Genomic DNA, 15,571 nt, shown 5'->3' with positions numbered 1-15,571 from the left:
GTTCAACATATCTTATTGAAATTTGGCACAGATATAAAACAAAGTCTGGAGTACACATGGGATAAGCTTCATCCCCGAGAAATGTCCAGTTACCGAGGGATATGTAGCTTTTTGTAATTTTTATAGTTTGTATGTTTTCTAATACCACGCGGACGAAGTCGCGGGCAACAGCTCGTATTTCTATAAACACGTTTAGTTTAAATCGATAGTATAGTGATGTTTTTTTGTTCCAAAAACTTAGACCACATGTTTCGAATTTATTTAAACATGGTATCATCTTATATACTTAACTATTTAGGTATAGTATTTAAGGATATCCTACTTAAAATTCATAGTAGAGTCCAGCTCTATTTAAACTCATTTTGTAATGCAATACATGTACCTACTAAAGTGCTCTTCAGATACTAGAAGATAGACGTTTGATATTTTTAGTCTGATAATGTTATATTTATCAGAAAATGTTTATTCTTTTATGTCTGTCTATTTTTGTTACGTTAGAATTCATACGTGAGTTGAGCACGTATTCAAATAAAATAAAATGCAAAGCCCACACTAAGCTTTTGAATAAAACAAAGCTTTCGTATTTTCAATGTGCAAAATTATTAAAGATTCAAAAATTAACTGTAATTTGTGATTTAAGTTAGTAACTAAGCAAACTGATTGTCAATTCACATTAAGGTGGAAATATATTGTTTTCATATGTAAGTTTATTAAAAACGAGTATAGTGCCGGACATCTAACCCCCGCACCCTCACTAATCTTATCTTTGTCTTCATCTTCAAAGAGAACAGGACTTGGAACTCTCAAACCGAACAAGTTGTCTCCAGTGACCATTGGGACGTAACATAAAGTAACCATTAGTAACCCTCTACTAAAGGGCTTCCTTAAATACTTAACGAGTGCAGCAGTTAATATTCTAAAGTTAATAAACTAACGCCTAGTTTTTTAAAACTGCAAACATTCAACGCAAAATCCAACCGTACCTGCGGCCGGATGATAAACGTTTCGCAAGCCCGCACTTTTACACTGCAGCCATACAAGGGTTGGGGGTAAGGCGATAAGCTAAACGGATGCCCGCGAGACAATAGAGGCCAACGCGTCACGTATTGCACATCGAGTGATGCTTCAGACGTGCGATTCACATTTGTTCACAAGTGTTTCATACGATTTATGAGTTCACTTCGAAGGCTTTTTAATAGAAGGCGGCGGGCGGTTTTTGAAAAAAAAAATACAAAGAGTCTTGTTTAACCGACATGAAGTGTCAGAAAAACAAACAGGTGCACAATAAAACGAATTACATATAATTAATGTTAAACTGTTAAGTCAGAGAGTAATAGATATCCATAGAGCATCTTAGTAACCAGAAAATGCGGTTTTTTACTTTTTTTTAATATTTTTTCATCCGTTGAAAATAAATCTACAGTGATTTCAAATGCACCCCGAATCAACTTCTTGCGAAAATATATCAGAATGGATACACGGACCATTTATTACGTCATCGTTGTTAATTTATTGCCCTCGCCCCATTCAATAAAAGTAGATGAGCCGTGGTTTGTATGCCAAAACTTGGACAATGTAAGTATTATTTGGCATCATATCATACAAATGGTCTCCAAACAAGAAGCAGTGGTGCGTGCTTTAAAGATTTACTGACAAAAAATTCGGTCACCCTCGGCAATTAATAAATTACATCCGCATACATACGAGTATATTCTGAGTATTGAGATAACTGTATATATTTTTAAATTAAAAAATGTTACGACCTAAATAAAACTCAACATCGACAATTTCAATCTTCTTTGTCAACAACTTTTACATTATTAAAATGTTTAATTTATTTACTTGTGACTTATTTTTATTTCCTCATTTTTAATGAAAAACTGAGTGTTTCCTCAAAATATAATAACCAAGGTCGTTGGCTTGTTACAAAGAAAAGCGGGCACCGAGTGAGGAGAGCATTTGAAATTCCATTAGGTTTTGTGCTCGGGCGACGGGCATTCCTTAAACAGGTCCTCTTATGTCGCTTCTTTTACGAATTTGTTTTAATAATGCAAAGCCAACTTAAAATATTGTTTGTAAAATGTACAATATCCTTAAAGTAACAACAAATACTTGAATAAATTAAGGAAACATATTTGATAATTCTATATAATCTTTTGTCAAATGTTGTAAAAATGTTGTCAAATCATCATAGCGCACAATAATAGAGAGAATCAGAAACTTCTATCGACTAAAAGGAAAAATATACCTAAAGAATATCGTGCTATGTGGTGTGCGAATTCCAAATTTCTTTAAAAATAAACAAAGGAACACCGAGTAAAGCATGAACTCGCAAATATTAATTTTTCATGGCACGTTACGAGGGTGGAGCGAAATTAATGTAGTAAAACTAACTTGCTTTTGTTTTTAAGAGGCATTAACATAACATACTTAAGCACATTATTTACATTTTGACGAAGCTCACCGCGGGCTTGCGGGATCCTTTTGTGTTCGACGCCGTAAATACCTCGGCCGATTAGACTATTTGCAATTTAAATGAACCGCTTGCAGCCAACTTCGATCATGTTAAAGTTCATTTACACGAATATTTAATGTTAGAAATATTCACGACATCGACTTTGTTTCATATTTTAATTAGTCAATGAGTTGGGATACGCATAAACTCTAGTCTAGATTAAATATATTATGTTAACTAATTGTGAAAGTTATTATGAAAGCGTAGATGTATATTAGCGTAGTTTCACGATTTCAAAATTTCCACCTTTCAAAATAAACTATTCTCAGTAAATACTGAAAGAGCTTTGGTGTTTAAAGTACGTCAACTTTGTCTTAAGCACTAAGTAAATTTCATGAATAGCTTAAAAGTTGTGACGATGAGACTTGTTAAACCAATGCAACACTGAGATTAAGGCGAAAAGTTACGCATAATACTTGCTAAGTGACGGACGGCTATTCTTTTCCAAATTATCCTACTATCCTACTAATATTTTAAATGCGAAAGTTTAGATGGACGGATGGTTGGATATTTTTTAAAGCTTAAGCTAAACAAACAGCTGTGTGAATCTCGATAAAATTTGGCGCACAAAGAACATAGTCTGGAAGAACACTTAGGGTACTTACTAAGTTGTTTGTTTAATTTTGCGCGTACGGAGTCGCGGGCGAAAGTTATGTGTATATGTTAAAAATTACGTAAAATTTTTGCTGTATAATAATTGTATTGGTTACCTGATATATTTAATTCTCTATTATTAATATTATGCTAACTTATGTATAGTAGAGTATTTCTAGTCAGTGCACCACAAAAGCCACTTTAGACGACTAATTCTCCAACCTACGTAGGTCCATAGCCTTTGTTCGCCTTCGGATAATACCTGCATTATAATGATAGGGCTGTGTATCAAGGTATATATTGAACATTTAAGGATCGGAATATAACTATACATATTCTTATGTTTATTTAATTTCAACAAAATGCAAGTGCAATTAAAGGTCATGTGAATGAGTGATTTAGAACTTCATTGGTAGAATATTGTTTCAAAATTCAATTTTTATGGTGATCTCCACGGCAAGGGCGTATTTTACGTATGTGTAATATTTCCTTTATTTTTTTTAAACTAATTCAAAGACAATCAGCAAAACAAGCCCAGTTAGTGATCAATCCTTGATTTGAAGCCACGACGTTTGACGTTTTCTGAGTCGAAGTTTCTTTAATTAAAATACATATTTTAGGACATTCTTTTCTTTTTGGGTTATATGTATATGTATGTATATAAGCGAACGAATACGCACATTCCACAAGCTGTTCTCTACGAGCGTAGTAGAGTTATTAGAAGTATTTGTGTAACAAAGTTTGGCATTGTGAACCGAGTGGCGTACTGATGTAATTACATATTTTCTGAATTTCAAACTCAGTCTACGTACCTTTATTATAAACGGGATTATACTTTGGTATTTTATTTTTAAATATTAACACTCATATGCAAAAAATAATATTACGCTGTTTCATTTTAGATACGACACATAGTAAAATAACCTTTTCGAAAGGATAAATCATAGTTTAGTTGCTTATTAATTTTCGCGGCATGTCTTGAAAAAAAAAAAAACAATAAAAGAAAGCTTCCTAAATCTCGCTTTTCGTAATATTTTAGGTAACATAAATGTTGACGTTGTTTTGACGCCTTTGCCTAATTTAATGTCATTGAGGCAAAGCCTATTTTGGGAATAAAATTCGCGGTAAAAAGTTCATAACATTTATATTGTTAGACTCAAAGATTTGTTCTATGAACAGCGCTATATTTAGACACATATCAACTCGCTGTTCGTTTATTTTAAATCAATTTATGTAGACAGTGTGCCCTTAATACAGATTGAATCCCATTTGATGGGTCTATATCCATCCATCTGACATGAATGACATATATTGAATCAAATAGACTTTGCGCGTTAACCATAAAGTTTTTTTTTTGTGAAAATTATATCAATTTTATCTTCTACTTTATCTTTAAGTAATAATATTATTACGGCGCATAAGCCCTGTGTACTCTATTAGTATTATGTTGTCGAGGAAGCTCATTAAATTTTATTAGATGAAAATTTTCTCTGCAGCAATTCGTCATCAATGCGGTCTCGGTGCGGGCGAAACGATCCATCTATTATCAATTTGACATTTAAATTTAGTGAGCAAATACTAACCAAAAATCCCGAATATTGATGAAGCCTTGAGCGAGGATTTTAAATGATTGATAAGTGTTCAAATTTGTGATGAAATTATTGTGGTTAGGGTGAGGTTGATTAGAGTTTCATTAATTAAAATAACATTCTAAGTAATACTTAAGTAAGATTGTATATTTTTTAATGTTTTCATGATATTTAGGATCTGAGGATTTTAAAAATGTATTACGAAGGGTTTAAAATTAACTCTCTCTCAGCGACACAAATTACGTAAAGCTTCTTGAAGTATATTTACAACCTGCGGAGATTTAATAAAAATTTGAAAATTGCACGACACATTTAAGTAATGTTTTTACATATTTTAGGTGATCAACATTAACTTAATGTGTAATAAAAAATCGAAAGATGTTAGGACATTTTCGGTCCAAAATAAATTTAACTTAGTCAATAAGTAAAAAAAAAATACCTTAATGTCATAGACTATTTTTAATTACAAAGTACAACATAAAAGCTTACACAGGTAACACCGTATACGATAGATTAGTATATAACCATAAATCACTTTATCAAAGAGAATTTAAGTACACATTATTAGATGCCGTTAAACCGTTACGTAAACAACTTAAAAGATAATTCGAAATAACTTACGTGGGGTAATAATAACTGTGTTGTAATCCGTCGCCATTTTTGTCATAGTAAATCGTACCATGCTTTAGTACATAATCTCTAGTTTTTTGTCGCATGGCAGGGGCATAATAACATTATGGATATTATGTAACTTGCCTTTGTTGTGCATTAGCTCGCGAGCACCAACTTTCACACAATAGTTCGGGTTCATTGTGTTTCATAAACAAACTCTTGTATAGTCAATATTTTGGGCAAAATATTTAAGAGAATACATATCTTAGTCTCAGTTGTTTAAGAATACTATTATGATAAGTTATACTTAGCTTTGATAACTATGCAAAAAACGTTAATAGGCTACGTAAAATTATTTATTACATTCAAATTAGTTGTCTTGCTTTGTATTCTTAGTTCGATCTTCAGTTCAGAATTTAGGGGTTTTGTACAAAAAAATCTTATTTTTTTATGCTTCATTTATACTTGACACAGTAACTCTCTTCTCTTAAAAATGCTCTCCACGATTTTAATTAGGACAATTGAACAACTTTGGTTGTTTTTAATTTAAAGCTTGATATTTCTCGGAATAAATTAGCGAACTGGTAGTGCCTTGAGTCGCATTTGCGGTGCTATTCTATTAAAAACTAGGTAAATGAAAGGAAACCTTTTAAGCTGCTGTTCCGCTTTGGAGGGGAATGCCTCCATCACTGGTATGGCTTCCGCAGCTGCTGACCGCAGCTATTTTACTCACTTTACTTTCGCTAAGGCAATTTAAAATACTATTAAAATGTTATCGTTATCTTCAAAACGCAATATAAATAAAGAAATGTAATAATATGTTTATTTATGATTGCCAACAACTGTAAAGGATCAATTTAATAAACGTCGATTTTTTTTATTTTGTACAAGATGTATGTATAAAAATTAACTTAATAGAAATTTGGGTAGTTATTTCGTATTTGAAGGTTTAGTAACATGATAGAAGATAACAGCAAAATTACAAGCTAGCAGAAATAATTCCGTTGCGAAGTAATACGCAAGTTCGGTGTAATCATTTCAGTCACGCAAAACCAATATCCAACTTATAGACGTCTACCCTAAGATGTCACTGTCCGGAATGACATGTAAACCAACCTTTATTTTGTTATAGTGACATGTTTAAAAATAGAACCAGTTAACCGTCTATTTCGCTGATAATGTTTTTTACTCCTGACATTTTTATTAAAACCGTATTTGGGTCATAATCGGCAAGTCTATTGTCTGGGTATCGTTATTGAGAGTTCAAAATCCTTATTGATACAAATATATCACTGAAATTATCTTTTCCGAATTTCTTTTTAAAAAATACTAATTTTCTGTTACTGGTTGACACCGTTTGTAATAAAATGAAGATTTAGAATAACTAATTTAGTCTTTATACTTTCTATTGTTTACTAGCTTTCGCCCGCGACTGCGTCCGCGTGTAATTATAAAAATCAAAAGTGAGTTGCCTATATGTTCTTCCAGACTATCCTCTACATTTTTATTAAATTTCATCGGAATACATACAATAGGCTACAATTCTAACAAACGTCCATCCAGCCATCCATCTAAAAATTCACATTTATAATACTAGATGAAAGTATGATAGTTATAACCTTATAGAGCGTAATAATTTTAGTTACTTACATTAGAATATTGTTTACTTCAACTTCTAATTCATATTCCGGGTTGTTAGTTATGGTAAATATTGATGGTGAATTTCGACAGCCTTGTGTGTCATTACGCGAAAACACAGGGCAGATGTTACATACAAAAGCTCGGGACGAATTGCTCGTGCAAAATTAATCAGTACCTATCGTGTAGTTGGTGCGCAGGGCTGATTTACACTCGGGGAATTAGCGGTGCAAATAAACCAGGGCTTTAATATTAATAGCTTCACTGCTGCTCACGGATTTGTATTCATCACATATGGTACTTTTGATGTTAGTCACCGGACAATTTTATACGCTTAATCACGTGAAATACTTTTAACGGTCAAAAATAATGGAACCTATATCACTGTATTACTCGGAGTTCAAGAAATATAAATTTTCAGAACAATGTCATAGTTTTACTCTTATAAAACGAAATGTAATAAGTTTGGAAAATGAGTGTTTTGGCCAAACGCGTCGCAGTGAACTGTCGGATGTAGGAATTTTTATTTCTAACTTCAACGTGCAAAAATGTATGCGAAGGGGTCGGAATGAGTAGACTAGTGTTCGTAGACAATGAACGCAGACTCCTGTCGGCGCCGGCCTGGCTGAGACCGTCGCGGCGGAGTGGCGCCGGAGATTCGTAAACCTGTCGACTAGACAACGTCGTAATCAAAGGTTAATGTTAAATCTATACATATTCTAGGTTTATTATTTAATTTACGGATTTAATTTCTCCGTTGTCTAGTTGCATCTGCTGTGCCGTAGTGAATGCGTTTAACATAATATTACAATTTTACTAATATTATGAATGCGAAATTTAAGATGGATAGATGTTTATAAGTCTGTAACCCAAACGGTTAATCGGATCTGGATGAAATTTGGCATAGATGTAGTGGATAGACGGAAACGACACAAAGGCTACTTGCTTTTGTTTTTTTTTTATAATTCTTTGTGGACGAAGTCGTGGGCGACATCTAAATAGGCTATAAAAGTCCATAGTAAAGATGTCAAATGTTTTAGTTTTTGAACTTAAATATAAAAACACTTTGTCGATTGTAGAAGAAAGTAGAAATCATTGGTAGACAAAAATAGAAACAGTGAACAGTAAGCCAGAACAATGTTATTTATTTTTATTGAGACCTTTTATAAAGGCAAAAGTTTTTTCCACCTGAAACGTGTCGTTGAGAGCGCGGGCAATAAAACAAATACGGGGGTCTGGTAACTTGAGTTTTCGAGCGTCACTTACATATTCTCTGTACTTTTTTATTCACACACGCAAGAGCGAAAAGATACGGCGCAATGAAATAGTAAAAGCCACTCAGCCGGGCACAAAAATAAGATATTAAGTATACCCTTACTCCTTATTATTCCTTCTTACTCTATTGTTTTGTATTTTTCAGATATTTGGAACTCATATTAATTACAAAGAAAGATAAAATCCTCTCTAAAAATACTCTGTGAGATTTGAGACTGGCCTTTTTACGTTTGGCGCTTGACCGTTTAACGCGTATTCAGCTATTCCCCTTAACTACGGGAATCCCAAACAACTTTCGTAGTTTTGATACTTCGGAAGACTACTTGCGGTCTTGTCGAGTCAGTTTTTTTGTCTATTCAGAAACTTTTGACGATTATTTGATTATAAAATCTTAATACATTTTTACTGTCCCAGAATTATAATTCATGTACCAAATTTATATGAAAACTTTTTCATAAATTCCACTTCATCTATAAACCTCACAAAACTTACGTTGCCTTCTAATAATTTATTAGTTATTTACATAACATCTTACGAGGTAATACACGACCCTTGTATGATTTTGTTACTTGTTAAACTGATGATTTGATTAGTTAAACTATTACATTTTAATATTAAATTTTCATAAATATTTTTATGTCTTATTTCGCTGGATGGACTATACGAATGTTGGAACAAAAGCTTGTAGGCAACGTAAAATCGGTACTTTTCGCTATAATTTGCGTCGAATGACGGCCATGTGTCCAGTTTTACATCTTTCTAAGCTATTCAATTATAGAGTTATGACTTTTGCATCTTTCTTTTGTCGAAATAGACGTAAATTTCTTCCATTTCCCACTGAACTCTTTTAACGGACTTTACATAAGAAAAATTATAAATTAGAAGTGGAAATAGAGAATTATCCAGCCAAGCCTTTCCGTTGCGCGCGAACTTGTTTGATATTTACAACCTTCGGAATTGTTACGTGTTCCCAATAAACCGTTTACTGCCGTGTATATGGCTACAATCAAGTGCCTCGGGAATTACTGTAAAGCCGATAAGTATCGAGTTCATCTCGACCAATTTTATGTGACGGCGAAGCTTGATAAAGTATAATAGGCTTTTGTTTATCCATCTATCTTGGGGCATTTTGGATTGAAAAGACAGTCACGTATTTAGTTAAAAGAAAAGATAGTAAAAAGTAAATTTATATGAGAATGACGAATGGTTTTAATTTTATTCTAACAGCAAACAGATCTGTTATTATAATTTACCTATAAGTCTGTGTTGTGTTCCTAACAAGCTGTTTAACAAGTCGTAAACTTACATCATTATTGCAATGAAATTGAAAGAGCAGTTGTGATTCGTCATTCAAAAGGACCCTTTTATTTAGCAAAATGTCAAATAGCTGCCGTTGAACAAGTATTACACAATAAATTAAATCAGATTAACACTTACGTCGCGGGGCGCTTCATGAAAGCTTTTTAATCAAGATTAGGGTAACAAAAAGTAATTCTTTCTATTTAAATTTGGTATTGACAAAAGGGACCCCAAAATCCTATTCGGATAAAAGAATCACACATGTCCATTACAACCCTTTGTACAGATTACATCTTGCTGTGAATACAGGAGCGCGTGAAAATAACTATAAAAGTTTGTCGAACTATTATTATTTCGTTAAGTAGCAAAAAATAAATGACTGTAAATGTTTTAAATTTTTTTGTTTAATTGTCACTCAGAGAGTCAGTATCAGTAGATATTATTTGTGAAAAATTGTATTCGATACGGATTAGATCTATTTGGTAAAAAGCTCTTAGCGTATTACTATATGAATATAATTTATCACATCCAGTGAGTTTTATGTTGTATTTCCTTTGATACATTATATGGTAAGCGAGCTTGCATTTGAGCGTAAGTACTTTTGCGCTTTATGACACGATCGATGTCTCAGCGAAGTCACTTGCCTATGAAACTGTTTAGAGAAAATAGTACGCTTCAATATTCTTGTAAATATTGAGTGTTTATTTTCAATTTAAAAGTTCTGTAAGCGATAGATGCTGTGAGCAAACACCTGTTTTTCAAATATGAATAACGTGGAACATATAATTCTAAAAACTTTATGTGAGAGAAAAAACTGTTATTGATTTGTAACTTATTTAATAGCTGCCAAGTATCCTCCAAAAATTACGTGATAATCAAAACAATCACATGTTCGTAAAGCCTTAAATATAAACTTAAATTACAATGAAAGGAAAAGCTTACATTCTTAACGAGGACCATAAAAGGTCTTCGGCGAGAGGTTGTACCTTATTAGCCCCAGCTATTGTTTCCCTACAACGTGCCGTTGCGGTTTCCCCTGTGCTACCACATGCTGCGCAGTTAGTCCCTCCTAATTAGAAGGGTCTGTGGCGAACCACGGGCGAGGAAACTATCGGTAAATATGATCGTGGTTATTGTGTGCAATATGACTAACGAGCCCGACAAAGAACGAGTAGCGCATTGAATATTCAAATGGTAGATGTGCATTGCAATACTGATAAAGCCATGCGTACTTTAATACTCTGCATTTCATGCTTCGCTGCTAATATTTGATTCTACAAATAAAGTTAGACATTTTCAAGACTGAATTACTGTCATAGCTGTATTGGAAATATTCATATTCAAAGTTCTATCGTTTGACAACTTTTGTACAGTATCGATTCATAAAGTTTTTATAGAACTCTTTTTTCGTAGATACTCTGTGTTTGCTTCGTCAACATGCAGTTCATTTTCTTCTAACAGATGTTCCTGATTTTAGGTTGTTACGTTTAATCTGTCTTTGATCCCGAATCTCTACCGTTACAACTTTTGGTTTGCAAAATTGTGATTAAAAATATTAGTAGTTAGTTAATAAAAATATAAATTACACAGTCGATGTAAATTATGCATCGCAGAATATCAAGTATTATATAAAATGAAGTTAATATTGCGAGGTAAATCTATTATTTAACAGAAAGAAAACACAAGACGGAAAACATTAATCATGTTGTCGACCCATCCAGCAATTTGCGAGTTTTTTTACTCCGATTCCATTTTAGTTACGGGACTGACAAGTGTTTGTTGAGGAAACACTTTCCGCGTCTGCTTGTTAAATGATCGTATTTTTCCTAGTTCCCACCATGGTATTGATTTACTGACAACATTGCTTGAAAAAATTATAAAAACCCAAGGTAATTATTTTCATGCAAAGTAAAAGAAACAAACAATTCTTGAATTAGGCGCAGACCAGTTATTATTTTTCGTGCAGAATACTAAACCTTTAAACCTTTAAGAGTTCCTCCAATAGATTACCCTTCTGTTGGAAGACTCCTTCCGAGGAACTGTCATTTTGAAATAAAAGTTGCTCTAAATCTTAAATTGGAGCACTAGAATCCATTGACCGCGAAGTTAATGCCCTTTAACGGGACAATGCAAAGTAAAATAAAGAGGGCGGCGATTGAGTATAGTAGACAAATCTGGTCGATGTCGGCCGCGACAGGGGGACGCCAACGCAACAGTAAATTTACTTGGCGCCAAGTTGTCGGCGCAAATCTCAGATCACCCTATTTTTCTAAATTGACCCTCAATATTTCTAGCTCACATATAGAATTACAACAACCCCAAAATATTAAAGACAAGAGTCTGAGTCGAATCAAACCCAAATGTTTAAGTAGTCAGAGTTGGAAACCCTATAATTATTATGTGAAAAATAATTCAAATAATGTGAATTTATAATTTTTCATGTTTGTGAAACAGAAAAGATAACTTTAACAATTTTATTCGAAAGAATGTTTTTACAGCAGTTTGCATTTCCTTTGATGTAAGGCAGCTCTGAGTTATAGAATGTTTGTTCAACATTTGCAGTTTTTAAATAAATAAATTCTTTCTGAATTTATCATAGGATAATATTTACAGTACGTACTCAAATATCGTGTTTTGCCGCACGGGCTGAAATCGAATTGATGCGGTTTGCGATGCGGCCGTGTGGAATGCACGAACTGAAAATATCGCCATCTAAATGTGAGTGAGAATTCGAATAATACTTATGTGGTGACGTAAGATTTTTCCTTTACTTCTTTGAAGACACGTCTACGGCCAATTTACTCGATCTTTTGAAAACACGTAACCCCAATAAATCCAGGTGCCAATCTTTGATTGGATATTTATTTTTATCGAATGCCATCTTTTTATTTTTGTCTTTTCGGGTGATTTGTTACAAATATTAGGACATTTATTAGAAGAGAATGATGTATGACGTTAGATTATTTTGTCCATTATTTCACGATTCTAGACATATTTCAAGTTAAACACTTTCGTGAATTTCTGAGGTTTGTAAGTAGTGTGTTTAATTGGAATTGTTTATTTTTTTATGAAAAAGTAATAAGTATATTCATATTTTACCATAGTCTAACAAATAGCTGGGAGATATTACACTTTCGTGATATTTATTGCTTTAACTTCATTCGCACTCTCAGCTTATATTGCATTTAGCAATAATTTAGTTCATTTGAGTGCAAAAGTTCTTAACTTATGAGCAGTGTAACTGAAAACGCAGGCGTGGATTTTGCCTGCAACTAATTTTAATCTACACATATCACCTTTCCTTATTTTGTTCTTTATTGCTTCAAAGCTTTTATCGGAATACAAGATTTTGGTATGAAATCAAATTGTTTGATTATGCCACCAACGGATATTTAGAACTACTTTATGTCTTTGGAAAAGAGGTTTGAAAATATAAAGAAGACGCATAGTTGAAACTTCACTTAAGATATTTGTATCACTAACGCTTCATTTTTGTTCCAGAAATCTATAATAAACTTAGATTGTCTATTAGAAATCTGTACCCTTAAGTAACCTTAAAATAAGCGTGAGCATGCCAAAATGAACTTTACCTTTAATACAGCAAATGCCAAAGGCCAAGAGAAAACACACCCCCTCAATGAAGGTTAGCGTTCGTATTTACATAAGACTTAGTCTTTAACATTGTTTTATTGTGATTGAAATAAGAGGTCATTTTTCAAATCCTACTTACCATCAATTTACTATATAGTATTTTACTGCTTTTCAAGAGGTTTAAATTCTACTAGTTTAAATTCACAACAATTTATTAATTCACTTTTCATTCACTGAAGTATTATTATTATTTTTTATAACATAAGGTGGCAAACGAGCAAGCGGCCACCTGAAACCGCCAAAATGGCGAAGCGACCGATGCCCATAAACATCCGCAATTGAAGATGCGTTGCCTACCCTTATACGACGGAGGAGGAGACGCACATAAAGAGGATATTTCCCCTTCCTATGCATCTCCTCCACCGTCAAATCCACTTCCTCTTCCCAACCTCTTCTTATAAGAAAAGGGTGGTAAAGAGAAAGGGACTTAATTAGGCCTCCGGCACCACACTCATCAGACGAAACACGGAATTGCTTCCATTTCACGCCTGTCTTCTGTGTGGTCGTGGTATTACACCGGGCGTGCCGGCCTATTCGTGCTAAGATGTTAAAGCGGGCACTACCACTGTTGAAAATCTTTTTATCTACTCTAAATTATCTACTCGAAACAATTAAATTGTACGATGCGTTCAAAATTATCTTTATTTAGTAAGCCGTAAGGTTTATAAGAAAACAGAAAAGTCGACAACCTTGACATAACCTCTATCCTACATCTCACCCCCTTCCTTTTCCCAACTGACTGATATATTTTAAATGCATGCTGGAGCTCTTACCAAAATTACAAATATTTAAAAATAGGAATGGAGAAAATATCTTTTTGAAGATAAAACGTATTCTCTGTAGCATACTTGGCATATTTAGAAAGAGAAATGGCGTTATAAAAGAAAAATATTAGAATAAAACGGAATTAATTAATGCTAAATGACGAGACAATTTTTTTGTCGCGAAAGTTCCGACCTGTCACTTAGGTTCCTTTATTACAAGTACCTTCATCCAAATTGCTTTTCCACATTACTGTATGTTCTTTTTATTATAGTCCATTACAGTAAATTTTAACTGAAAAATCATGTACAAAACTATAATTTTATCTGTATACCTCTTGGTTCTAAGGTATGTTTTGTTTGTTTCAGTTCCTAGCGCTAGTAAACAGAAACATGGTGGCCAACATGAGCTTGCAGTACCGACAGATGACAATGTTCGCACCGACTAACGAAGCCTTCCAGAGATATAACGACGAAATGGACGACAATCTTGTACTGTACCACATATGTAAGTTCACGATCTATTTATCGTAGCAACTGTTTTTAAATTTTAGTTTACTGCAAATAAAACTTCTAATGTGAATAAGGAATATTAATAAACACGTTGTCGAAACCAAATATCGCTTTTATATACGCTAAAGAGGCATTGAATTGGAAAGATGTTAGCTGTTGATTTTGTGTAGATGTAAAGAAAACTTGTAGGGTGTTTTAACTCGTTAGTTACTTTTCAGCCAACTTAGCAACAACTCTAACAAACTTAGACTACTCGATATCATCAGAGTTAGACGGCAATCCACCACTTTGGATCACACGACGACGCGATACAATGCACGATGATATTTACGTGAACAATGCTAAAGTATACATCACAAGGTCATATCAAGCTGTTAATGGAAAAGGTAAACTACAGGTAAGGTGCAATCGATTTTTTATTTTTACTTTTCATATCAAATAAGCGAAACAAATTGAATGATAAAGCAAACAGCGTAACAACTGTTATTCAAACAAGTTCATGTTAGCGTGAACCTACACTGCTGATACAATTATTTTACATTTTATGTTCTGTGTTATATCAAAGGAAATAAAGGAGATGACAGTATTTATTAATAGAAATCTGGAGAAGTGAAGTTCTACGCTTAGGGATTCTAAGGCTTTTCGTACACAAGGAATGAAAACATCAGAAACTAACATTCTATGCTTGCGTCATGACTATAGCGTAACTCGCAGTCTGTACACACTATACTAAATCGTCGACGTGAGTTGTCTTTTTGGTATAATGACCATTGCACATAGGCATAGGGTCAACTTACAAAATGTCATCTGTAAAGATTTGTTTTGCCATCTTAAAAGTCGTAACAACTGTTCTTGACAAACAAGCGTTGCGAGGCTATGGCGACTACCGATCAAAATGTCGGCGACACATGCCTGTGTACGACATTGTTTTGCATAAGTCGCTTAGCGACTAAACTCGCTTTATGTACAAAGGGCGTAAAAGTTAGTTCTAATGATATATTTGATCTACCAATCAATACGGTATGAATGGTACTAAAACAAATTTATATTAAATATTCAGATATAATCAGTTAATGTTACCTAAATCTTTTTTCTAGTATTTTAGTAAATTGAGGTTATTACAA

The 15,571-nt window shown here is 33.4% G+C and overlaps 1 protein-coding gene across 2 annotated transcripts in view; it reads left to right on the top strand.

Moving 5' to 3' along the window:
• Positions 1 to 15,571, top strand: part of LOC106103741 (fasciclin-1) — a 29,386-nt gene that overhangs the window by 6,007 nt on the left and 7,808 nt on the right. For both annotated transcript variants that reach the window (XM_013283594.1, XM_013283595.1), the window contains exons 2-3: positions 14,304 to 14,442; positions 14,666 to 14,844. In XM_013283594.1, the coding sequence (XP_013139048.1) occupies positions 14,304 to 14,442; positions 14,666 to 14,844 (318 nt within the window). The remainder of the gene's footprint in view (positions 1 to 14,303; positions 14,443 to 14,665; positions 14,845 to 15,571) is intronic.

Source organism: Papilio polytes, unplaced genomic scaffold, assembly GCF_000836215.1.
Source record: "Papilio polytes unplaced genomic scaffold, Ppol_1.0 DF823731.1, whole genome shotgun sequence".
Classification (NCBI taxonomy): Eukaryota; Metazoa; Arthropoda; class Insecta; order Lepidoptera; family Papilionidae; genus Papilio; species Papilio polytes.
The sequence above is the reverse complement of the archived record's forward strand: the minus strand, read 5'-3'. Positions and strand labels throughout refer to the sequence as shown.